General features: G+C 42.3%; 2 protein-coding genes across 10 annotated transcripts in view; both read left to right on the forward strand.

Annotated features, from left to right (window-relative positions):
- arhgap32b (Rho GTPase activating protein 32b) overlaps positions 1–17,908 on the forward strand; it is a 118,213-nt gene extending 100,305 nt beyond the window's left edge. For all 9 annotated transcript variants that reach the window (XM_042218813.1, XM_042218814.1, XM_042218809.1 and 6 more), the window contains 12 exons: positions 6,790–6,939; positions 9,156–9,258; positions 9,668–9,812; positions 10,291–10,373; positions 10,678–10,785; positions 11,160–11,305; positions 11,389–11,590; positions 11,713–11,858; positions 11,980–12,054; positions 12,147–12,977; positions 13,247–13,905; positions 14,262–17,908. In XM_042218813.1, the coding sequence (XP_042074747.1) occupies positions 6,790–6,939; positions 9,156–9,258; positions 9,668–9,812; positions 10,291–10,373; positions 10,678–10,785; positions 11,160–11,305; positions 11,389–11,590; positions 11,713–11,858; positions 11,980–12,054; positions 12,147–12,977; positions 13,247–13,905; positions 14,262–16,430 (4,817 nt within the window). In that variant the 3' untranslated portion in view covers positions 16,431–17,908. The remainder of the gene's footprint in view (positions 1–6,789; positions 6,940–9,155; positions 9,259–9,667; positions 9,813–10,290; positions 10,374–10,677; positions 10,786–11,159; positions 11,306–11,388; positions 11,591–11,712; positions 11,859–11,979; positions 12,055–12,146; positions 12,978–13,246; positions 13,906–14,261) is intronic.
- A 2,069-nt stretch (positions 17,909–19,977) lies between these two features.
- Positions 19,978–23,408, forward strand: h3f3c (H3 histone, family 3C). Its single transcript, XM_005947786.3, has 4 exons — positions 19,978–20,132; positions 21,092–21,235; positions 21,434–21,587; positions 22,046–23,408. Exons 2-4 carry the CDS (start codon positions 21,108–21,110, stop codon positions 22,172–22,174), a joined length of 411 nt encoding a protein of 136 aa, XP_005947848.1. The 5' UTR covers positions 19,978–20,132; positions 21,092–21,107; the 3' UTR covers positions 22,175–23,408.
- The last annotated feature ends 2,999 nt before the right edge of the window (positions 23,409–26,407 follow it).

Raw genomic sequence — 26,407 nt, forward strand, 5'->3', positions numbered from 1 at the left:
AATAGGCACATATTGCTCTGTTGTGCACAGTGAACAGGCATGCAGAAACACCAACATGTGATTTGTTAATAGCTGTAAGCACAGCATCTTCTCCTGTTATGTTGTATTAGTTTTACAAGTAATGCAGACATTTTCTCTGCAGTAGTTGCCTTTCAGTGGACAAATGTCCCTTTTTCATACAGTTAATGTAATTTTCTGGCGGTTCCTCCTAGTATAATACGAACTTTTCAAGACACAATGAAAGCAGTGTGTGTGTTTGTATTTTCTGGCGCTGCTTTGATGAGTTGGTGCACAGTGCTAACTTGGAAATTCGCAGACATTTACAGATACTTTTGGTGGCCTGTGAAGATTTGACTTTAAGACGAATACACTAATATGTAAACCAATATATTGTTGGCACATCTGTGAAACAAATTTCAGCTGGAAACTTTATTCTCAGAGCACGTAGATGTTTGAATCTGATGATCTACACGGAGTGCTAAAGAGGAGGGGCCAGTGTCTGAATTCCCCACCATTCCACTCTCTCGGCGATCCTAGCTAACGTAATAATAGCATCCTGACACCCCAGTGAGCTGTATCCACACTTGTCAATGGTTGTGTATCCAGTGAACATTAATACAGAGTTGTTGTATTAAATGTCTCAGGCTTGAGTGTGCTGCCGGGCTCTGCTCTGTCTGGAAGCAGTAGCACTCTAGCATTGCTCTGAAGCTGCACCCCAATCTGTGTCCTGTGAAAAGCTCCCTGCTAATTAAAAAGAATGAGGTGGTCTGTTTTGGGTTTGAGAGCGTTAAGGAAGCTTGATGTTTGCTATTATGTTGCTAATTGTTCCTACAATTATGCTTGGCCTCCTTTTTTGCCTAGTCCAGCCTGTCACAGCCTCTTGGGGAAAGAGCTCGTCACAGTTACAGTCTGTTAAGGGCAGTAACTGAAACCTGTCAGTCACCCTGGGACATTATAATCATCCTCTTCTGTGTTTAGCTTTGTCATATCTGTTGTGGAAGCAAGATTCAGTCATGGACTCTCATGATTTCTTCGTGTCTGTCAGTCTTGCATATGCTCGCTGGATCTCAGGCATGGTTTTGTCAAATCAGAGTGAACAGAGATGTGATCAAAAGAGAGGCATCGCAGCAAAGAAGGTCATAGAGATATAACTTCCAAGGAGGGCAAGGTTGCTTTACATGCAGTTTTTCATGTTCTCCTGAATTTAAAGTTAATGTAGATCATGCTTTAAAACTTAAATAAGAACCCAGAGGGGCTGGGGGTGGCTGCAACGTTGCAAGGCCTGTAGCAGAATTGTCATCAGATATTGATGTCATCTGAGTTTGAGTTGAGCTGTTTCCTTACTTTGAAATTATTACAATTGCAGCTCACAATTCAAACTTTACTTCATGGGGAGGATCTATTGAAATGTCCAGCGGCATCATGGGCAATGTAGGATACAGCATTGGTGCTTTTTTGTTTCATACATAGTAATAACTCATGCTAGAGTCATAACAACTTGGAACGTAATATTTAAAAGCTCTTGTGCACCCCAACTTGTGATTATTTATTTGTCAATTTATATAAATGACCACCCAATTCAGTCTCCACCCCCAGACGTTGGTGTAATAAGCCAAGGCTGCGCGGTCAGAGAAGAGAATGGAAACTAATAACAAAAATAAGAAATCCAGGACATCCACCTATGCCTGGAGCAGTAAAGGAAATGGAAGTGCATACCACTTTCTCAAGAAGCAGATGCTCTGATGTTGTTACTGTGGTGCAACAAAGGTGCTAGGATAAGGTATAAGCTATCTGAAACATGTAATGAAATGTTAATGTCCTTTTTTTATGTTGATGGTCTGAAGCATTATTTGAGACAAGCTGTCATGTTCACAGTTGTGAGTGGTGAGAAACTTGTTGTGAGTGCGGCTTCAGTTTTTCTTTGGTTTTAAAAATGTTCCCGTTGGGACACCCAGTCGCTGGTCTACCCCCTTAGGTGCCACGAGTTACAAATCGTGTAATTAATGTCAGAGAGAGTTTTTTTTAAAGCCTACATCAGTCCCACTATCGTTAAACTAAAAGCCTTTTAACCAGCTGGATTTCAGCTCCAGTGCCGAGCACGCTCAGCCCCCGGGCTGTCATCTCCTTTGACAGTGAGCAGATGGGAGTCTCTGTCCGTCCTCCAGAGAATCATGGTTGTTTTTGCACTTCTCTTTCTCAGGTCTTACAGAACGTTGGAGTTGTTTAAAAAGGAACGTGTCATTGTAAACCTGCACAGTTACAAACAAACAAACAAACAAACAAACAAACCAAAACATACTTGAGGCCCTTTTTGATGCCTCAACAGAAAGTCAACTGTGCTGTCTCAGCGGTTTTGTGTGTGGGCATGGCAGCAGAAGGAATCTCTCCCTGAGGGGTAAACTGTAGCCCTGCTTTCTCCTGAAATGGAGCGATCAGTTCTTAATTCAGAGCTGATTGTGCTCCTTCATTAAAATGCTTCTCTACAGACAGTGTTCAACGTTTTGTTGCACACAGTTTATGTGATTGGAGTAGGAAGCCCTTAGCTGACAACGATTCAGCGTCAGTGAACACAAATTGACAGGATTGGTAGCATGTTGTGGAGTAGTTGGACTGATGGTACTGAGAGTCGGTACCAGTGAAGCACTTCCTCTTTGCGCCCCCCGTGTGCACTATAAAATCCATTAAGCTCAAAAGTAACTTTCCTTTCCCACCAGCTTGTTAGTTTTTACTGTCAGCCGGATGTTTGCGTCTAAATGTACTCAGCGGACTGTCAATTAAGTCAGCGTAGTTTGCAGTTTGCCTCAATAGTGTGTTTTTAATATGCAGAAGAGGCAGCTTCTAATCTGTTTTCACCTAATAGTTTCTTGACAAGTGGCTCTCGCTCGGTGGCTGCTTATTTTTAAATTATGTATACAACAGGACATCTTTGAGTTCATCTCTATCAAGGCAACCTAAAGTCTTCACAACGTCTGTTAATCAAACGGCTGCTCAGATATTGTTACTGTCTTAACATCATCTTCCAAACGCGGCTCTTTCACTCGGGCTGTTTCGTTTCTGGCGATTGAGATCGGTAAGCAGTGGCCTACTTTTAGTTGGACTGCAGCGGTAGCAGAACGCAGTCTGGCAACAGGCAGCAAAGAGAAGCCTCATTTTTAAAAAGATTTGGCATCTATTTAATGGAATTTGCAACTCGTACATTTCTTCCAGTCTGGAGATAACAGAAATCTGATATGAAGGTAAAATAAATATAAATCAGTGAAACACATGAGGAGTGTAAGGGCTGTGATCGTGACTGCATTTAGAACGGGTTGAAGGAATGTGTCCTGGAACACAAGTTTTTTTTAAAAACTGATGCGACACATCAGTTTTTCCACTCAGGCAAGAGTCAGTTGGAAGATATATATAAGTTCCAGATGTTGCTTTCACTTCAAGAAGTCAGTGATCAGTAGATACTATAGGTGTTAGATGATTTCCTCATACTTTCACTGGTTCTTACTGCTTGTTATTCTCAATCAACGCAGTCTGTGTCAGATTTCAGTAGCATGGATGATCAGTTCTCCAAGTTAAAGAGAAAAAAATAACTTTCAGGGTGACAGAAAGTCAAACAAGTAGTTAGTGTGAAGGGTTGGAAGGTATAATGATCAAAAAGAGGCAACTTAAAAAACAAAACAATAATAAGTAAAGAACGTCTTGACTGAAGTGGTTAATACAAGCTGAGAGCAGACCGCTGACGTCTGTGAGGGCAGACACACAAAAGATTAGACATGGTTTCATTCTCTGTGATGACTCAGGCTTAACTCTGAAGCTTTCCAGTGTGGTGGAGGTACACAGAAGGGCAGCTGATAATGCTTTAAGAGTTTTAAAGTGATCCGTGGCTAGACGATATAATGTGAAAATGAAAAACGTTCCCAGTAAGGAAATCACAGCATTACCCATCGTCTTTGTTAGGGTCGAGACAGACCCAGTTTTAGGTTTTAAATGCATAAGAGTGCCTCTTAAATGTTATATTAAATAAAAAGCTCTGGCAGATATTATGACCTTTGTGTCGTTGGGGTTGGTTCCGACCCCGTTATAATAGAAGACTATAAAACAACAATTAGGGCTAAAACTGAAATCATAAACACACTCTGAGCTCACTAACACTGTTAGAGAGAAGTTAGGGGCTTCTCTCCTTCCCTGAACAAACGGCGCTCTTTATCCCTACTGCTTCCCTGGAAAAGTCCAGACGGACAGTTACAGGGCTCCGCGTTCTTCAGGTTGTTTTTACAGACACCATCGCTGTTGTTTCAATATTGTTCACAACAAAACGTTTGAAAAATTATTTTTTTTGCCCTTTTCTTAGAGTAAATATGTATAAGTCTAAACAGACCCATAACACCACGGATGTTACTATAGTTAATATTTACATAAAAAATAAATAAAACAAATATATTTTAGAGATGTTTTCTAATACTCAGTAATAGTAAGATATTATAACAACCTTTTTTAAAACATTGAAAATGAGAGGGTAAACTGTAACAAAAGCCCCGGGGGCCATAAGAAAAATAATAAAAACATACTTTTTATGGTTAAGGTAGCTTAACGAGGTAACCAGTAGGTGACAATCAAACTGGATGATGAACCCTGTTTTAAGGGTATTTTTTTTTGGGTGACCCATTAACATAAGAGATGGTAGCAGAAAGCTAACATAAGAGGAAGGTGAAGTTTATTGAATACCCACTCTGCTCTTTGAATGACTGACACAGTGCACCAGTATACCATTATGCTTCTTTGAGCGGTGAATGGAAACATGCTGGAGTTTTTGTGCATTTTGTTTTTTCCATGTTGTTGTGAACTAAATGCACGTTTAAAGGACATTTGAAGCTTTCATGAAGCAAGTCTACACAACTGTGTCAAGTAAAGTGACCAGAGAGTGTAAAACGACTGATCCTAGCAGTCAAGAATTCTGTCCTCCCAAACAGGCAGCTTATCTTATTCACTGGATAGCGTTTCCACGTCTCTTCAAAGTAGCGAAAACAAATGGTGTTTAATTTAAGGAGCTTATGGATTTTCTCAGACTATCTGATTGATATGGGGGGGGGGAATCTTCTCTTGAATAGATGCTCATGTGTGTGACTCCTTTGTAATTGCCAGGAAGGCGGTATTTTAGAATGAAGACGTTGCTTAAGGAAATTACAGATGCATAAAAGAGGAGTTTCTGTTACAATGAAGCTGAAATTCACAATGGGACAACCTGAAGTAGAGCAGGGCGATATGGCCAAAAATATTTATCACGATATATATTTGAAAATTTGCGATAACGATATAACTGACGATATAATTGATGCGAGACAAAATACAACTCCACAACATTACTAGCGCAAAAAGACAACCTATCATTTATTTTCACTTAAACAAGAAGCTGGTTTTTATGTACATTAAAGCTTTATAAAAATGTAACAGTGCAAATGCAAATTCCTTGCTGAAAGTTTAACCAAAAGGCATTTCCAGTAGAAATGGGCTGACATATCCTGAGCATAACCATGTATAATATCCACTGAAGTTAAAAAGAGGTGCTTTGCAACATTAAACTGCAGTGTGCAGTACGTATTTTTCGGACCATAAGGTGCACGGGATTATAAGGCACATTAAGCGAAACAAAGCAGTCAGATAAATCAAACTTTATTAAACTCATTCTTCTTGCTTCCTCCACTTCTGTACCATTGATTCATTAATGTTGAATTCTCTGGCAGCTGCTCTATTCCCATGTTGTTGCAGTATATTAATGACTAACCTCGTATTGTGGATGGATTATCTCAGTTGTTCTCCTGACTGAAGTTTGGTCCGTTTACAGCATCCTGCCATGCGATTGCATTTGTCTCTAACCATGAAGAACCTTCACGTTAACTTTTATAAGTGGAAAAGTGTTAGTGTTCGTCCTCCAGCTTCACTGTTTATGTTATGCTAACATAGCTGTGTCGCTAGCGATCACGTAGCACATCATTATATACCAGCTAGCCCAACTTCAGTAACCCTACAAACGTCACTGCTGTTTAGTTTCCTGTCTTCATTTATGTTGGAAGTGATAGCAGAGCTGTACGTTTGATATTTTTCAGAAATCTCTCAGTCAGAACATGCTATATCATGCTTAGGTAACTAGCGAAACTAGCGAGCTAACTTCCGCTAGCTTCCTGCTAGCTTCTAACTCCGTTAAATGTAATAACTTTTGTTTTCATGGATGCCTGGAAGTTAAACTTCATAGTTTCACCTGGTAAAGCAGCAATGCTGATCGTTTTATTAAAGATGAATTTAGACAGTTTTTAACTCTTAGTGATGCTGCAGTATTCGTTTGACCTGAAGATACGGAGTTTAGGACCCAGATTACTCCCAGATTTAAGGGCATCTTAGTCCGACGGCGCTTGCATGTTCTGCAAAAAAAAAAGTGCTTTGTTGTGTATCTGATGGACAAACACCAAACCAGTTCCACATCAATGAAGTTAAACCATTTTTACAAACCAATTCTGGTTCATCTGTTTTACTCAACAATCGGCCATGTGCGTATGAAAACAAAGGCACTGCGCATGCGCGTTTTACTCATATTCTATCGCGATATTTCATTTTCCTATCGTTGCCAAACATTATACCGGTATTACCGTGAATGGTATAATATGGCCCAGCCCTAACCTGAAGCGATCTTGGGGGTTTAGCTGTAGTGCATGGATGCATCTTGTGGGAAATCTGAGCCTTCACTTATTTCTGTGTGAGGGATCTAAAATGTGTCCTTCCTTTCCTCCCTCCCTAATTCCTCAGTGTCTAAAAAGCACGGGAAGCTGATCACCTTCTTGCGCTCCTTCATGAAGTCCAGGCCCACCAAGCAGAAGCTGAAGCAGAGAGGCATCCTCCGGGAGAGGGTGTTTGGCTGTGACCTGGGAGAACACCTCCTCAACTCGGGACATGATGGTGAGTGACAGAGCATTACAAAACTGCAGCGTTTGAAACCGTTAATGATATCAGTAGTCAATCGCATAATTGTGGCTGATAAAAGCTTTTTTGCTCTTCAAATATTGGAATTTTAATGGAAATTACAGTCCAAATGTCTGTGCACAGAGTGGTTACATGTTGAGCGGTTATGTAGCTTACTCTGACAGCCTACGTAAACCTTTCATTTTCTAGATTAGGATACTGCACTGGTAAGCATTCTTGTCATCTATCTTACTTTTCCAGTTTGCTTGGAGAGTTTAGAGGCTGGGTTGCCTTAGCTGTCGTTGTTGAAGTTGGTCCAGAGCCCTTTTTTTTGCCCGTTGGCCGACACTCTGTCCTGCTGGAGACACTTTGTCCCGCTGTAGCCATGGTAGCCACACTGTAGCCTTGGCTTTTAGGAGTGGATGCTGTGACATCCACGTGAATGCCAGGTCCCGAGGTTTCCCGGAAGAACACTGCAGCATAACCAGATTATTATTCACTTCACCTGTTATCTTACAGTTGTTTGAATGGCGTCCGCCTCATACGGCATGCAAATATGAGCTTGTAGCTCATCTGGTTGCACTGAAGATGTTTGCTGTATTGAAAGTCCATCTGCAGCCTGGTATCTGGCTATAATGGTCATAATGGTGGCCTGATTACACCCTAACATCAGCTCTGATCAGCTTAATAATACTGCTCTGTTGTTGAGCACTGATCAGTAACTTAATTTTAGTTCAGCTTAAAAGCCCATTTGTTCAGGTTAATGGATGACATTGCATGTGTGGACGTGCAGGATTCTCATTTGGCCAGCACATTTGTTTACAGCGATCACAGTTCAAACCATGTAATAGTATAGTCGCCTATCAGTGGGTGCTCTGTCACACATTTGTGGGTGAAGGAGCTGGACTGACCTCTGGAAATCCTGCCCTACCTTGTAAGTGGGGGAGTTGAGGTCTCAGTCACATGGTGCTCGGTCAGACAGTTAAGGTGTTTACTTGTGAGGAAGACCCCAGAACAACTGCTTCTGCAGAACGGACACCTTAAAGAACAGCCTGGATAAATTTTGATTCTGCAACTGTTTAGTTTTGATGAAGTCATTTTGTTTCTGAGTCCAAAGGAAAAATATTACGAAGGTTCCAAAATAAAACTGTAATTTTTGGAAAAGCTGTATTAAAAATTCCTTGCTACTGTTAACAGCACTTGGGAAATACTTAAAACAATTAAAAAAAATAACATTTTCATAGGGGGGCTAATAATTTTGTCATCATCTGTAAAAGGCACATGAATTCTACTTATCTTGCCTTGGAAGTGCCTTAAACCTGCGTTCTTTCTGTCATCATGTTGTGACTCCTCCGATTCTAAAATACAGTATGATTGTACAGACGTCTGTAGGAAACAGCGCTTGCTCCCAGCACAACATAAAGATTCATTGTAGCCCTTCTTGTAATTTGTATGCCATCTTTCAAAACCCAGCTCATGTGATACATCCGTGAGTAAGGGATAAAGGGTTTTCACTTCTTGTTGAACACAGGCCAGGTTAACAGTTTAAAGTGCTTTTAAAAGATGAGGAGACAGTCTAGTGATTTCCACATTTAAACACATGCTGTGCATCTTTGTGGAAAGAGATACTTGTAACAAGTTCTTCCCACTCGGTCCTCTCCTGTGCGGTAGAATATCCGCTTGTTTGTTCACATTGAATGAATGGCCTTATTTTCTCTCTGGCTACATGTGGAATTTGAACAGCTGCTTCAGCAAGTGTCCCACTCTGTCAATCTAAAATGATGTGTGAGCTGTGGGGAGGCCTCCTCGTACATATACACACTGTCCTTATCTTCCATAGACACGCTCACATAGACGAATAACATGTCTGTATTATGCATAGCTCCTGAAGGAGAATGAGGAGACACTAAGCTTTTTCGTGATTTTAGCTGTCTACCACACAATCACTGGCTCGGTGATTGGTTGCCTCACACGCTGACAGTTTCCTTACAGACTGCCTGCATCAAAACAGAAAATGGTTTAAGGCAACCTAACAGTACCAGGTCAAGAAATGCATGATTCAGTATGCGTATGTGTCCACTCTAGCTCCGAGAGTGTTTTTCCATCAGAAAACACAAAAAAGTTGGTCCACCCTCAGTATCCTGGCATCTTCTTCTGTCCTGCTGCTCAGCAAAGATTGAAAATGATGAATTGCCGTTGTTTTTGTTTGACAGTGCCCCAGGTCCTCAAGAGCTGCACGGAATTCATTGAGAAGCACGGCGTGGTGGACGGCATTTACCGCCTGTCTGGAATTGCTTCAAATATCCAGAAATTGCGGTAAGGAGGCACAAACTGACCGACATCCAATGCTTGGGACTCAGCACTCAAAGTACTTTATACAACATGTCTCTCTCACCCATTCACACACACGTTGATGCTTTCTAATGATCACACTTTGATGAATGCATCAGGAGCAGCTCAGGGTTCAGCATCTTGCATGCAGATTGGAACAACTGCGGATTGAACCACCAACGTTCAGATTAGTAGATGACCTGCTCTGCCAGTCCTGAGCCCATGTGACACTCTGACATTGTATAACATTATATGGAGAAATGATTGATGCATTTCTGGGAAAAGATCTTTGCAAACACTACTGGAAAGTAGAACCGTTTCATGGCCTGTCTCAGCACTCACATGTTAGTTTGTTGACTGCAGTTTGTTGCTTTGTCCTTTTCTCTCCCATCAGGCATGAGTTTGACTCTGAGCAGATCCCTGACTTGACCAAAGATGTTTACATCCAGGACATCCACTGTGTTGGCTCGCTCTGTAAACTCTACTTCAGAGAGCTGCCTAATCCACTGCTCACCTACCAGCTCTACGAGAAGTTCTCTGTAAGTAAAACACTAATGTGGGCTACAGGGCTGCTAACTGTTGCAGATTGGCCGTGACTGACTGCTGACTTTTCAAATTTGATCTCGATAGAAAAGAAATAAAACAGGTTTATCTTATAGGAATTCTTGAAATTCCTCCTCCAGTCATGGGCCATAGACACCCCTAAAATAATAGCACCGCATTCGACACACCCTGTCATTAAAAATGCAGCAAACCACTGTGTGTGACTTGGAATAAAAACTTTCTCCAAGCACACCAGAGGCATCCCTCAGGATGAAGTAAATACTTGCTGGTTGCTATGGCAGCTAGACTGAGGAGGGGGGCTTCGCGGTTACAGACCGATGTTCTGTCTGTGCCCTATATATCAGCATGAACTTGGGACATCAATGGAATAAGCTTAATGTGGACATAGCGCCAAATCCCATTACTGTCAGTCTCTCCCTGTCTCCTAATCTCTTGTTTTGCTTTCACTCGAAGGAGGCTGTATCAGCAGCCACAGACGAAGAACGACTCATCAAAATCCATGACGTCATCCAGCAGCTTCCGCCACCGCATTACAGGTTAGTGTAGAGGCACATTGCCCCCCATTGGCAGGCTAAGGAGCTGCAGGGTTACAGACTGGCTGTGCATTCAGTTGTCTGTCTGATGGTGTTAGAATCAGAGCTTTCTGTAATGCTGTTGCACTGAGTGGAATCTTTGTCTGTGTTAGGATTAATTGAATTTCCCAGACTGTGTGAAATTTGCAACTGGCATTCCAATAGGGATTAAAGCAAAACGCTGATGCTCTGAAGACATAGTTTTATCATGTCCGTTAGCGTGCACATCACTGATGGAGCAAGTTGAATCTGAATATGTGATTCTTAGGACCTTGGAGTTCCTCATGAGGCACCTTTCCCGCCTGGCAGCATTTAGCTACATAACCAACATGCACAGTAAGAACCTTGCCATCGTGTGGGCGCCCAACCTGCTGAGGTGAGAGCTCATCCTGCTTTCTTTCATTGTGTTGAATGAATTATAACTCTTCATCTGTACATTTGCTCAACTGGCTGGAGACTTCAAGATGCCTCTAATGAGCTTTTTAATTTCAAGTATAAGAAATAAAAGTTGCTGTTCTTTTTGGTGCCACACACTCTGGGTTCTTAGACTGGCCCGATTTCTAATGTTTGCCACACAAAGTACACTCTGTATGTTTTTTATAATGAGTCATTCTGCCTGAACTGAAGGGTTGAAGCAGCCATCACATGTTGGAAATTCATCTCAGAATGGTTTTACTCAAATTCCAATTTTCTTTAACTGAGTTAAAGAAAATTTCACTTCTGTTTTCGCGTTTTCTCTTGTTGTCTCAGGTCAAAACAGATTGAATCCGCCTGCTTCAGCGGCACAGCAGCCTTCATGGAAGTTCGAATCCAGTCTGTAGTGGTGGAGTTCATTTTGAACCATGTTGATGTGCTTTTCAGCACTAAACTCAGCTCACTAATAAGAGAGGGAGCAGGTACATAGACATCCCGCCAGCGTGCACACATTAAGCTAAATTCAAATAATTTGCCACTGATCGTTTTTCTGCTACATTGTCAGGTCACAACTCTTTGTCACGGCCAAAGTCCCTGCTGGTTTCATCACCCTCAACAAAACTTCTAAGTCTAGAGGAGGCCCAGGCCAGGACCCAGGCTCAGATCAACTCTCCAGTCACTGAAGACAGCAAGTACATTGAAGTGGGTGAAGGTCCAGCTGCTCTGCAGGGCAAGTTCCACACCGTCATTGAGTTTCCCACAGAGAGGTCAGCTGTTTTCCTGTTTTATTAATGTCTATTATAATGGAAAAACCTTGCATGGTGCGCCTTCTGCTGGTGTTTTGGTGAGACTGCAAGACTTTCTTGTCCATCATCGTTTTCTATTATAGGAAGAGACCGCCTAACAAGTCGAAGAAGTCTCCTGTAGGTAGTTGGCGTTCTTTCTTTAACCTGGGCAAGTCTTCCTCTATGTCCAAGCGGAAGTTGCACCGCAATCCCAGTGAGCCTAATGAGCTGAAGGCTATGGCTCTCGCTGGTGAGTGCTCACGTCGCATCTGCAGTAAAAACTGTCTGGAGCTAATCAGCGTTGTGCAGCAACAAGAGCTTAACAAAATACACCAAAGTGACAGCAGTGAATGTTGATGGTTGTGTTTCAGGAGGAAGAGGAGACACTGCAACATTAAGGTCAGCCAAAAGTGAAGAGTCACTGAGTTCCCTGCATAATGTTGAAGGTAATTATTTATGACCTCCTCTTCACTTAAACTTGGAATAGAAAGCTTAATCGGTCGTTATCTTTATCGTTTGTGTTCTGTTCTTCCACCAGGCGAGTCCAAGGTGTACCGTCCTCGGCGACCGCGCTCCAGCAGCGATGCTCTGTCAGCCTCTTTTAACGGCGAGCTGCTGGACAGCCGGCAGCACTGCAACTCGTATGATAACCTGGATGGCACAGAAGACAGCGACGGAGACGACGGACCCATCTGTGTGCCTGCTCTTATCTCGCCTCCACGCTCAGCAGGTGAAGACGTGGACCTCAGCCCTCCAGACATCGGGATGGCCTCCCTGGACTTCGACCCCATGTCATTCCAGTGCAGTCTCCCTGACACCTCCTATGCCTTCCCCCTGGATGATTCACCGGTCAGGGCTGAGGGCTCCACTTTAAAGAGGAACCAGGGCAACATCTGTGGCAAGACCAATGGCTCTGATCTCATCTCTGCCTCCTTCATCAGCAGCTTGACTTCCCCGCTATCCACAGATACCAGCGTGGCTACAGGGGAAAAGGCAGAGAACAAGAAGCTGACTGCGTCTTACTCGTACACTGATAAACCCACACAGGCCGTGTCACCTATTAAATGTGGAAAGGCCGCCAGTTTGACACCTTTTGTCACTTCAGACACTTTGTCCACAGAAACACGTGGGAAGATTACAGCTGGACAGGCTGTCTTTCCACAGTCTTTATCTTCTCCTTTGATATGCAAGGACTCTCCTACATTGATGGGCAGTGTATTGCTGAAAGTAGCTGAGCCATCGCTAAGTGAAGCTTTTCAAATGGAGCTGAATTCTAAACTGGCAGCCTTTGACAGTGTGGACAGCCGAGAGGTAAAGGGAGAGGACGGCGTGCAGCAGGGACCAGCTGCTAGTAGCCAAGAGCACCAAGGTAGGGCAGCGAATGAGATACATACTTTCGACCTGTTCTTTAGATAAAAATAAAAGTAAAGTGTTTGTATGTATTTTTTGCCAGGTTTAGCTTTGCAAGGATTTCATCTTAAACCTTTTTCTTCCGATGTCTGAGCACCTTACTTACTCCCTGCTTTTTCCCACCCTTAAAGCACCTTAAAACCTTCCCGCCTGTTCCACAATCACCTAGAGCTCTTGCTTATTCATGCTTCAACTATAGTTCCCTTGTGTTTTTTGTGTTCCCACTAGGAGTCACAACTCTGGACTCTTCAAAGGACCCAACCCCTTGTTCCCTCAACTCTACAGCACCCTCTTCTGTCCCTCCTCCTCCACCTCCTAAAAATGCTGCCCGCATGTTGGCCCTGGCCCTGGCTGAGTCTGCTCAGCAGGTGTCCACTCAGTCTCAACTGCGGTCTTCTGAGCCCTCAACACCGCTGTCCCCTCTGCAGCCGCATGAGGCCTCCAGCTTCCAGGACTCGCCACATCCTTTTGTCCTACAATTCCAGACTGCCTCAGAAGACGGAGCTGGACGAGGAAGTACTCCCCCACCAAACAGTGCTGCTACAAGTGTGATCACAGTTTCATCTCATCCCTCCACTTCCAGTCCTTCAAACAAACACCAGCCACCAGAGTTAACCAGCATGATCACTAAGCCATCAGACAGTGCCAAGTCCTCTATAACTGCATCGCAGCCAGACGTGGACCCCCCACCAGACACTCCACTTTACAATTGTGCCCCACTCTCCACATCACCCAGCCGGACTTCTCCAACCAGGAAAAGTCCAGAAAGACAGCAGCCTGTGACAGGACCAGTCCCACTTCATAGTAGCTCATCCAATTCCACTGCAGCCACAACCCCCAGTGGCAACAACAAGGAGAGTGGAATCTTACAGCAGCATGGTCCTGAGGTAAGGATATCACGTTGGCTGGTCCCAAGAGGTCCTAGCAGTGAATCTCAAAACTCACTGTTTTGGGATTGAGTATGTTCTCAGCACCACCTCCTATTTTTGACAGAAGTTATCCTCGGTGTAGGCTGCAAGTCTCTACCTGTATGTATATAGATATTTTTTAAATAATTGACTGTATACCACTACTACTCTGCATTCAAATACTCTGATACTTTAGATACTTACAGTTCATATTGGAAAAGTCTTGTGTTACTATAAAAAAAATGCACAACTCTTATTTTTCTTTTCTTTCTTTGTTTTTTTCCCTAAACCTGATATAAATAATGACTTATCCTGTGTTGGCCTCTTTTTCTCAGGTCAAACCAGAGGAGAAGGCACCACCCCCAGTTCTTCCAAAGCCACCAGAACAGCCAGCTCAGAAGCTGAAAAGATCAGTCCCACCACCCCAAACCCAAACTCAGCAGCAGAGCCAAGCCCAAATACAACCTCCAGCTCAGACACAGCCTCACACACATTCCCAGACATTAGTCCAACCCCAGCCTCATCTCTCAAAGGCTAGCGCAAGAGTTGCACCCACCTCTGCTGAGCCTGTGGAGAAACCTTGGGAGGCCATAAAGCCAGTGCAGCCCTGTGCAGAGTCTGGAAAATATCACGACTCCTATGGACCCACTCCTCCTGCCCCTCCTGTTCGCACTATAGAGAGCAAACTGGCCACAGCAGCACTCAGCCACAGTGAAACCTCCTACCATATCCTGGGTGAAGGTCCTCCGTCTGGCCATATGGAGGATGCTCTCCCTCACCATCCTCTTTCTCCTCGTAAATCTTCCACGCACCAGCCAGCCTACCTGTACCACGCTAAAGGAGAACCCGTCCTAATTGATCCTCCAGGAGCTGCATACTACCACCAGAGGTCTGTAACTCTGGGCCCGCAGTCTATACCACACCACTACCAACCAGACAGTGTCCCTCCACACACCTATGTGTCAAAGTCTGAGCCTCAGATACCCTACAGTGCCCGAATAGATAACAGATACAGCACTTTAGGCCCCAGGTCCTACCATCACTCCATCAAGTCCAGAGGAAACCCCAGGAGTGTTTACCTAGCCCCAGGGCCTGGGCACCAGGGCTACAGTCATGACAGAACCCATGGCTATCCCACCATCCGCAGAGTGCACTCGCTCCATGTTCCTTCCAGCATTCGCTCAGTGCCCATCCAGAGGACTGAAGTTCCTCCAGATGACGACATGTTCTTCTACCACCGACCGGTGTACCAGTGCAAAGCCTACCAGCAGCCCCCGCAGCAATCCTCGCAGGCAGACTACCATGTTACCCAGCTGCAGCCTTACTTTGAGAACGGACGAGTCCAGTACCGCTACAGTCCATATTCTGGTTCAGGCCCATTGGAGGCGCCTTTCTATGACATCGACCCATACGGCACTATCAGAGTCAGGCACCTTCACTCCTACAGCGGCCGAGATGCAGGAACACTTCCTGGGCGTCCTGGTGGAAAGGCGACTGGGTATCACTACCTCACTCGCCACATTCTTCCTCCTGGGAAGGAGCACAGTTTTGTGAGCAGGGACATGCCCCCCGGGCATGGGAGCAAAGAAGTTGCTGCTTACTTATCCTGGGACCCAGAGGAGTCCGAAAGGTTGCGTATGCATTCTATCCGCAGGGAGAGCAGGGCCAGGCTTAAGGTTAAAGGTCCCGTCCTCTCTCAATATGACAACGTGGGCTTGTTCACACCAGCAGATATATCAGGCTATGAAACCCTGCACCTGCGCAGTAAATCTGACCCAGGCAAAGCTGTGCTGATACCGTCTGAGAGCAAAGACGGCCGCTACCTGCCCAGACAAATGGTGTCGGACCCTGAAGCCCTCATGTATATGGAGACTGACAAGCATGTCCAGGGCAGCGGAGTGGGTGACAAGCCTGATGCACTTTCCAAGCAAAGCAGCTCCAAGAAATGCCAGTCCTCTCACTCCCTCCCCTCTGCTCTGAGCCACAGTCTCTCTCACCAGCAGGAGAGCGGTCGGCACGAGGCCAAGTATGAGCCCGGAGACGACGGCAGCAGGTCTAAACACAAGAGGAACTTTCAGGCGCGTTACGAGTGTCCAGATTCTGACCACCACCAGGGCAAAGTGAAAACATCAAGCGGCTTTCACAGCACAGACGATCAGTCATCAGCCCCCAGGGAACAAATCGGCCGCTCCAAACCCGAGCGATCGCACAGCGTCCGAGAGCAGCACTACAGCCAGGCCAAAGCAGACCTAGACAGAGACTACTCGTGTCAGAAACACAGCACGAAAGCAGTGCAGTCCCACTATGACAACTTGGACGATTACCACCCAGTACCTCAGCCTCATGCCCCTGTTCAAAAACATGGAGCGTCCAGCTCCTACCCAGCCCCAGGATTTCCAGTGAGCCACAACAACAGAGCTTACTCCACAGCTCTAGGTCAGGGGGCCTTTATCCAGACTAGCCTGGCCATGCAGAGGCCCGAGACAGAGATTCATACAGAGTGAAGCATTTAGGGGGAGGTGTAAAATAATCTGAAGCTGTGTAGAAGAAAGAATCTGAGCTATGGTTGAGCAGCCTCTGCAGGACAGTGGACTGATGTATCACCAATATTTTTGCTTCTCTGTATTTTTAAAGAATTGTAAAGAATATTGTAAGACTTTTTACAGAAAGTCCTGAATGTATACCTGAAATTATTGTCCATGAGGTCTTGTTGTTGTGATTGATTGAGACAGTAGCCCGTCATAAATGTATAATGATATGAAAGACGTGAGGTACTTTTAATAGGAACCACAAAAATGTAAATTATATATACTATATATACAAATAGAAACACTCATAAAAAGGGATTTTAGTTTGGTTTTTGTTTTTTTTATATGGTGTGTCACTGGGTATGAGCATCAACTGGGACTAAGGTTTGCATTTTAGAAATGCATGCACTCTATCTCTTACAGAACAGTTCTGTGTACTTCTCTATCCATTGCGTTCTCTCTGGATTTCACAGCACAAGTCGTTTCAGGAGGAGGATACGTGTAGGTCGACGCAGGGCCTCCTGCTAATGCGACAGAAGCAGCGTGTCCATGTTTGTTTTGAAGAATCTGAGCAGGAGGTTGGATGAGGACCTGCAGCCGGGTACTTTGAGTTAATGTAGTGCTTGTCAATGTCTTTATTTTCTCTGACTGTGCCATTTTTACGTAACTTTGTTATAAACTGATTACAATGACTTCTAATGGAATGTGTTGGTACTCGTGTTCTTCATTAGAAGAGGGACCAAATGACTCGGCACAGTTCTTGCACATATGGGATAAAGATGGGAACGTGGATGAATGCCTGTTGTAGCACCAGAACTGTAAGGGGTTATTTTTCTTGTCCCCCCCCATCAGATTGATGGTACTTTCTGTGCTAACTGAATAAAGCTGGAAACAATGTCCTTCTGAACAATGTGGGGAAGAACACATTGTTGCTGCTTTGTTGGGGAAAAACTTGGATGAGCCTTAAATTTTGTTCCTGCAATCCATACATTTTATTTTTCCTGTCATAATACATAAATGCATGACGATTCTCGATATGTCAAGGTTGAAGGATTATTTTGATTTTTGTGGGTTATTTAGTTTCGTATCACCTTGATGGTTCTTTTTTTTCTTTTCTTCTAAAGATATGTGGGACAATTTTCTTTTCGGGCTGGAAATCAGTGTATAGTACATTCATTTGGTATTATACTATAAGCCCTTTCGGGGTAAGCATAATGGATGGATTACAATATGTTTCAACTATGTCCAAATCCAGGTTGTACTCTGTAACTGTTTAACTTCTATATCGCTTGCAGGTTCTGCTCCTCTTGCCTTATGTAAAGCCTCTACCTTTTCAGATGGGGCGTTGATGTAAGGCATTATGTACTTGAATGTGAAAACACTCGTCTCAAAATAGAAGTTATCTACAGTTAGATATGAAATAAATAAAACTGTTCAGGAAGAGATAGAATCCATGGCTTTTGTGTGGATCTGAATGTTTCTCGAAAACAGAATCGCAGATATCAGAAGTGTTACGAGTGTATCTTAAATTAGTGACGTCACTAGAGTGATGACTGATGCTTTGAGCAAATAAAGAGCTTGAATATAAAGACCGACCGTCGACAAATTTAAAGTCTCCACACTTATATGCTGATGAATACAGGTGGTATTTTCAAAGTCCACATGTAGTCGTGTGAGTCAGCCTTTCCCCTGTCTCTCTGAAAAAGATAAATAAAAACGTTCATGACGCACCGCATTCATAGCATCGCAGCAGCATCTTCTAATGTAGTCCAAGTCTAGTGTTAAAAGAGACTCCTGTCTCCTACAGTTTGCCTTGCTCAGGATGTTGAACACCAATTCCTGCTGACAGACCATTGCTGCAAGAAACATGACTGTTTTCTCCATGTCCCCAATTATTTACTACATGATTGAAATAAGTTATTACAGTAAAAAGTAGGTGTGGCAAAACATCGCAGTTAGCTGAAATGAAAATAAACTATACTTTTGACAAAAATAAACAATATTGTGTTCTCTATAATTAAATGTAATTTAGTCTTTATTGGTTCAGCTACATTTACACACACAGCTTACCTGATGAGGCTTTGATGGACAGGTGAGTCAAATGAAACTAAACTGAACTATAATAACTTTGATGTAAATGCGCTGTGATGGACTTCTTTTCAGAGCAACACATGACTTACTGAATAGCAGAGTGTTGGTGGCTTTATGCAGCTCTGCAGTTGGAGACCCGGCTCAGTAACTTTACATGGTCTGGACTTTGTGGCTGAGTTGCTCTGGTTTCTTAAGTTTGCAAAAACACCAGTTACAACTGATGGTGGAATATATCGGAAGGAACATTTTGGAACAGTAGCATCTTATTGCAGGACCATGCTCAAATTACATTCAGTGCTTTGGAATGACCCATTTGTTCCCAAATGTTTATAAAGCCAGACTGCATGGATATGTCCTTTTGTTTTATACACACGGTGCAACGGGACTGAAAACAACTGAAGATTCACAGGCATTGACCAGTTATTTGGTCCATTTCCCCCTCCTGTGGATGAAGCACAAATCTCTGGGGTAAGCTTTTATTTGAAAAGGAAATGCTTGCTGCAGGAGAATCAAGAGAATGCAACGTAATCCCTGGTTCAGCTGTGATGATGACCAGAATGCCATATGTATTTTAAAATGACAGCTCCACAAACCTCACGGCTTTCTCAATTTGACCAACAGGGGGATCTAAAATGCATAAGAATATTAATTCCTTTCCAGAGAAACATTTATGAAAACATAAAGCATATATAATGAATCAGCTTTTTAAAAAAATGAATGTAATTGTCTTACCCCAACTTTGGTATAACGTCTAATGCATAAAAGTGACCAACAAGAAGGAGAATGTGTTGAAATCATACCACCACCACAAGAACAGAAACGCTCAGGTTTGGCAAGAGAACTGCAGAGTTTGGAGTTGTGCTTGTACTTAGTTTTCCCTCCTGTTTCATATACTGATCAGAAACCTCGTGTAAAAAAGACAATTGCAGTAGGACTGATATGATGACACAGCTGTCATGTTTGTCATCTGAATTCAGTTTCTCGTTTGAATTTATAACGGAGATCCATAATTACTAAAACAGACAAGTAATATTTTTTCATTTCGGTTAGCGCACTTACATTATATTTTTAGCATGATAAAGAGAAATATTTTTCCTTTAGACTTGAATGTATTTTTTAATTAATCTGGACTAATTTATGTTGCGAATATCAAATATTTGGTTTGTTATAAAAAAAAATGTTCAGTGTTACCCATTTCCTTCTCCTTTCCCTACTGTTCGAAGTCAAAGTGTGCCTTATTCCCTGATATTTATCATATTCTGTCATTGGTTTTGCGTTTTACATTTGTTAACACGCGGTTTTGAGGCAAAGCGTTAAAAAAAAAGTCGAAAACGTAATTATTTTATGATTTTCTTGAGCTAGTGTTTTCTACATCGTTGGAGTTTGAAGGAGAAAACTTGAGGAAATGAAGTTAGATTGTTTACAAATGTTACCATTGCATTGTGGGAGACAGATGATTGACACGGGCGCCATTTTGCTCCCGCTCGCTCTGCTTCCATTGTGTGAGAGATAGTAAATATCTGACACTGCCAGACAACCAGAACACACTTCTATCCTTGCGAAGAAAAGAGACAAAATTCACCCCCGGTAAGTAAAAAATTCCTTAATTATTTCTTAACTAAGAACAATAGTCACCATTTGGTGAAGAAAATAGAGTAGATAAACTTATTTTTTTGCTTTAATATCGTGTTTTTTCGATGGTGTTGTGAAAAGAGAAAGCAGCTTCCCCAGGCAGAGAAAAACGGCTCAGTACTTCCACTGCCGAAATATCTAGTCCACTTTCAGCGGCGATTTCTACCTCGCTTTTTCGCCTTAAAATACCTCTACTTCATCCGTCTTTGACTGTTTTTCGATACGCTCACTTGTCTACTACGATTTGTTAATGCTCTTGTGAGCACACATTTTCTGTTTTGGTGGGAAAATGTCAAAGTTTACATCCCGCTCGTTGCCTGTGTATTGGTAGGTTCGTTTCGGTCTGCGGCCATAATCTTGCGGTATGAGGCGGAGTTAACAATACTTGTCCCGCCCTAAAATACTCCTGGCTGAAACATCATTGGTTTGGGTGTACAGTGGAGCCACAGCTGATTGGTGGGATTCAGAGTGACGGCCTGTTGAAGGTTGTGATTGGCTAAATTGGGATCCCACAGTCTCTAGATTGGCTAAAGTCTTTGTGTTTGTGCAGCGGCCAAACCCGGGGGAAAAGTTTTATCAGGAGGTCTAAAATGACTTAAGAACCAAGTATTTATAACATGTTTAATTATAAATCCGTTAATAATTGATACAAAAATATTAAAACTCAAAATGCATAATTACTTGATAACAAATAAAACGAACTGGTAAAAGGGGGGAAGTTGTATGTTTTAATTACTTATATATATTTCAGAGCTGCTGCACTGAATATTGGAAACTTTAAATAATTTAGTTATTTATCTGAGTTCAAGGCCACTAGCTTAGCAGGATCATTTGTCCAGTGTGCAATGATTAATGTCATGATGAAGCGAATAGAAACAGATGCATTGTTTGGTTTTTTTTTTGTATTCCGTCAGGTGATACTCTGTCGTAATGGCTCGTACCAAGCAGACTGCTCGTAAGTCCACTGGAGGAAAGGCTCCTCGTAAGCAGCTGGCCACCAAGGCTGCCCGCAAGAGCGCCCCTTCCACAGGTGGTGTCAAAAAGCCCCATCGTTACAGGTAACGTTCATTTTGAGTCACATTAATTGCTCCTTATCATATCAGACGTTTAATGAGCAATCTTTACCCTGCAAATTCTGCTCGGAGCCACAAAAAGTATTTTAATCAGGGAGACTCAGCCTTAACTGTCAACATTACTGACAGGTGTAAAAATAAATAAATAAATGATTGTACTGAGCTTGAGGTCATGCGTTTCAGGCCTGGTACGGTGGCTCTGAGAGAGATCCGTCGATACCAGAAGTCCACTGAGCTTCTGATCCGTAAGCTGCCCTTCCAGCGCCTGGTGAGGGAGATTGCTCAGGACTTCAAGACTGACCTACGTTTCCAGAGCGCTGCCATTGGAGCTCTGCAGGTGAAGCCACACTGCTATGTTGGATGTGGGAAGGAGGTCCATGCTGTTAACAGTTTGTTTTTTTGCTAGTAGAAGCTTTGACATCACTTGCCTTATTATTCTAAATTTGTTTGATTAGGGGTTTTTTTTTTTTCCCCCAAACTGTTTTTTAGCACTTAGTACGATTAGCGGCACTAATTTTTGATTCATCAATGTGTCTCTGTAGAGAGGTTTCCAAATGTTCGGTCCATGAGTTTAACTTGTAATGTGAACTCTGAAGGGTTTTATATTATATGCAAGTCTGTCTTGTCCTTTGTTATGACTTTTAAGGGGCTGTTAGAGAATTACGTGCTTTCAGCTGTCGATATTTAAGGACTACACTTAAACCAATGCAGCAGATCAAAGTTTAGGTTCTTTTCTCTTATATTAAAACATCATTAATATGTACTGCTAATGTTGTTTGTGTTTGTCCCCTGCAGGAGGCTAGTGAGGCGTACCTGGTTGGTCTGTTTGAGGACACTAACCTGTGTGCCATCCATGCCAAGCGTGTCACTATTATGCCCAAAGACATCCAGCTGGCACGCCGCATCCGTGGAGAGCGCGCTTAGATGGCCTCCCTGATGTTTCATCTGTGTCCTATTTTTCTTTACCCATCCCTGCCTTTACTCGTTCATTTTACTCCATCCACCCACCTCCACCCGTCCCTATTCCATTCTCTCCCCAGCCTACCCAGCTTCTCGGTAGACTTTAGAGTAATCTTGATTATGAAGAGGTAGAAATATGTTGAAGTCTGATCAATTTGTAATTTTTTTTGTCTTCACCAAATGTTTTAGGGTACCTTCTTCGTGCATGTAAAGGGTTGGCAGATCAGATGCACATGTGCACACATAGGCAAACATGCATCCCTGGGTTTGGGAGCTACTTCAAATCTGGAAGCCCATCAGTAAGCTCACCTGGAGTTGAGCCGGTGCAGTTTTTGTGGCAAACGGAGCCAAAGCAGAGGGACAAGGCCGAGGGGTTAGTCTGCTTAAGGGGAGCCGCAACTTCCACAGCAGGGTGCTATTAAAACTAGTCCCGAGGCCTCCGCCCCCTCTGAACATCCTCCTGCTCAGTGCGTCCTTCTGCACCCCGACTCTCCTGTTGCTCTGCAGCTGTAGCTTTTCAGTGCACCTCCGTCACCTGTGAAACCTGCTCGTTTGTTTGTGTGCTCCTGTGAAAACTGATCTTCCAAACCAGCTGTGCTCAAACAAAAATCTCTTGGTTTCTTAAGAATATTATTGTTGTGGATATGGTGTCTATTTTTTTTTTTTACACATCTAATTCATAGAGGAGCATCTCCTCCTTTACCACTTATACAGTTATCAAAATAGGAGTAAAAAGCAATTAATAGTATCAACATTATCAGTTAGGGTCTTTTTGTTTGCAGTGATTTGTTATAGAAAATCAGGAAGGGCTTCTCCATTTTCCAAGGAAACTTCAATTCTAATGGCAGCCACGAGGGGGCGGGGTCTCACTGTCTCCTCTTCTGTTCACTGTAGATTAGTCGTCACATTCAGCCTCCATCTCTCTCTGTCACCACAGATTAGCATTATACTTGTCACACCAGTATGAATTGACATAGTGAACCTCTGCATGTTTAGGGTCTGTGTGTCTCCTGCAGCTTCTCTACACCTGAGCATATAATCTGTCCCTTATCAAAATTTGGGATGCACAGTATAACCTCATACTTTTTTCTTTTATATTTTTCTTATTCCTTGAGATTTTCAGACGTATAAATAAGCTGATCTTTGTATTTTCCAAATTTCTCATATTATGGTGGTAATAAATAGATGTTAAAACACATGGATGAGAGTTTGTGTGTCATGTTTGCGTTACGTATGCTGCAGTTCAATCTGAACAGAAAGCTGTGCTGTTTATCAGTGCAGAGAAGCCAAACTTCCACATGGGGGAGACCTTAAACAAATAAGGATTTAACGGCCAGCAAACTCGTCAGTAAAAGAGTCCATAAACATAAGTGACACATGTTCAAAGAAAAAGTAGAAAAAAACGCTGCCAGAACATCGTACAGATCCTCTAATGGGGACAGGGTTGTTTTCACAGGCAAAATATTTAGTAGCTGAGTTTTTGTGTAGTAAAAAATGATGTATTTACATAAAAGTATTTTCACCACTGAAATCACTCATGAGTCAAGTAAGGTGAACAAATCCTGGAGAGATAAGTGGGGAAAAAGCACCACGTGTGGCAAATTAATACAGGTGAGAGGTGAAAGAAATGTTATTATTGGACATACAAAACTATGCAGGTCACAGTTTGGCATTTAGCATGTTAAGGTTTGAATGTGCCTGTGAACTATTTCAATGGAGTCCAGTTTTTTCCCACTGCAAGCATAGAAGGAATCTAAGGAATTTAAAAAATGAACTCTTTAAGCTGCTTATTGTCTGCTCCTCAGTTTCAGTGGGAATGCTGGTATAGATGAGAGATTCATGTGTCCTGTGTATAAATAATAGGCAAAATACAAATAAAAACTTTGAGAATTACCTCCCACTGGTGTCACCTACTTTGTTAATATTTTTAACTGTTGCATTTTGTTTGTTTGTGCTAGTTTGTTCCACAGAAACCTGCAAAGCTTGTAAAGTTAGGGTGAGTCCTTTCTTTATTTCACAAAAGACAGACTTTACAATAAAGCATGACAATGCTGTGCAGCTCCACATAAAGTAGGACACCTGGTCCCTCTGTTGTCAGCGTGAAGCTGTAAACATTCATTCTTTGAATCTCCACTGGAGAAAATCTACATGTATACAGAGGGAATGCAATCCACGCTTCCCGACACATGTTTCTACTGTATATCCTGACCATTTACTATTTCCTTCCCACCCATATCTGGTGTATTTGGAATAAAATATTCTCATCTACTTCATATTTCATTATATTTTTATTCTACTAAGTTTCTTCTCAGAATATGATAATATAAAAAAATTACTGAACATAAAATGATTTGTTTATTATAGTAAATTAATGTATTTTATGAGTATCATTATTATGCTTTAACAGATAAAGCACATTTAAAATCACTAAAACTGAGCAACTCTGTCACAAACGTTGAGCAATACACTCTCTGGATCATCTCGAAACCTGGGTTTGAATTAAAAGATCCCCGGGTAAGCTAATGGCTACCTTTTCTGCAGACAGAGATAACACTTGCGTCCGTGTTGTCTATGTTTTTTGTGGCGTTCCTCAGGGCTCGGTTCGCTTTTATTTTCAGTGATATGCTGCTACTCAGCCAGTTCTTTTACCGTATGGGCGTGCTGCCCCTAGTTAAAATATTATACTCATATTTCTAGGAATACAGGACTATTGGAGTTCTTAAAGCATAGACAGACAAAATGAGAGCATTTTGCTTATTTTTTTTAAGGGGGATGGACGTTAAAATAGATATTTAGCCATAACACTACAATATATTCCCCACAAATCAAAGTCCAACATTTTCTTTATTTAGTTTTAATCAGGAAACAAAAAACAGGAGTAAAAATAATAATCTATTGCTCCTAAAACAGTAACGGTTATAATATTCATCTAGCATTACATATAGTATTTTTACAACTGCAAGCACTGCTGGAAATGTTGCCTCACACACTCAGTTAGGTATGCTTATGTCCACATCACTATCCAGCAACATTTGTCACCAACAAATGGACACAGCTGGAATGAAGACAGAAACAGCTGCTAACATTTTTCCACCCTTTTTTCCTAGAATTCTATGATTTCTTCCAAAATCATGCTCACATTCCCACTGCTACCTGTTTTTGTAATTATATGCTTTGTTCAATTGTCACCATGTAATGTATTATGATAAAGTCAGGCACAGGCTGTTTGCAGAAGTGGTTAAAGGATAGGTTAACAAATCGTTAGAAGTACCGAACAAAGTGATGGTAATTTATATGAGAATACTTTTACAGATATATGCTGATTAATGATTAATTGATTATCTGCCATTACTACCTCCTGCCATGCAGATGAAAAACAAAACACTTTCTGTGTGATAACTGAAAGTGTTTTTCAGTCTTTTTTTGTACCTGTTTTTCACTTACAGCACAGAGGCATATCTGACTGGAAGAACGCTGTGTACAGTGGTTGCATGAGTGGAGGAGCTATTGGCTTTTGCGATATGTAACTTACTTTATTAACTTACATTACAGCAAATTTATGCATTTTGTCCACGTGTTTATTTTTCTGTTTTGCAGCTGGTCTGAAGGCTGGTGTTTATTCTCTGCTGCAATTAAACATGACTTGCGGTGAAGCTCTATGGAGTGGCTCGATGGACAAAAACATAAATATTACACATGTGGCCCAGAGAAAGAAGACTCACGTTGTGAGTTTGCTGATGTTTCCCTGCACATCAAGGATTGCTGTTAAAGCAGAATTGAAGTGTACTGTTCAAACACAGGGATTTTAAGTGGCACCATAGTGGGTTAAAACAAACAAACAAACAAACAAACAAACAAACAAACAAACAAACAAACATAAAAAAGACATGTCGGTTTTTCCTGTGACTTTCATATTGTGGACAGTTAGAGCAAGGAATGCCAATTTCTCATGGTGAATCTTCAAAGACAGAGCAGAGTGGGTCTGCTTCAGTGGCGCACTGATCAGGTAATGAAAGCTGAACTTGTGTGAATTTCACTCTGGGTCTGTAAAAACTCAGATGAGCAATGTTCTGCCTGTAAAACATTGGTTTGATGTGTAAGTAACTAATCCACACAGGATTATTTATAATAAAAGCATTTTTTTAAATTGTGGATTTACTACTTTTCCTTGATTATTAAAGGACTACAACACCCAAA

This window comes from Haplochromis burtoni, unplaced genomic scaffold (genome assembly GCF_018398535.1).
Source record: "Haplochromis burtoni strain Fernald_Lab_line unplaced genomic scaffold, NCSU_Asbu1 Contig_24, whole genome shotgun sequence".
In the NCBI taxonomy this organism is placed as follows: domain Eukaryota; kingdom Metazoa; phylum Chordata; class Actinopteri; order Cichliformes; family Cichlidae; genus Haplochromis; species Haplochromis burtoni.

Excerpts from the sequence above, each read along its gene's own strand:
- h3f3c (XM_005947786.3), top strand. The coding sequence starts at position 21,108 with ATGGCTCGTACCAAGCAGACTGCTCGTAAGTCCACTGGAGGAAAGGCT. Across the intron at positions 21,236-21,433 it reads AAAAAGCCCCATCGTTACAG|GCCTGGTACGGTGGCTCTGA; the intron begins GTAACGTTCATT and ends CATGCGTTTCAG. Across the intron at positions 21,588-22,045 it reads CTGCCATTGGAGCTCTGCAG|GAGGCTAGTGAGGCGTACCT; the intron begins GTGAAGCCACAC and ends TGTCCCCTGCAG.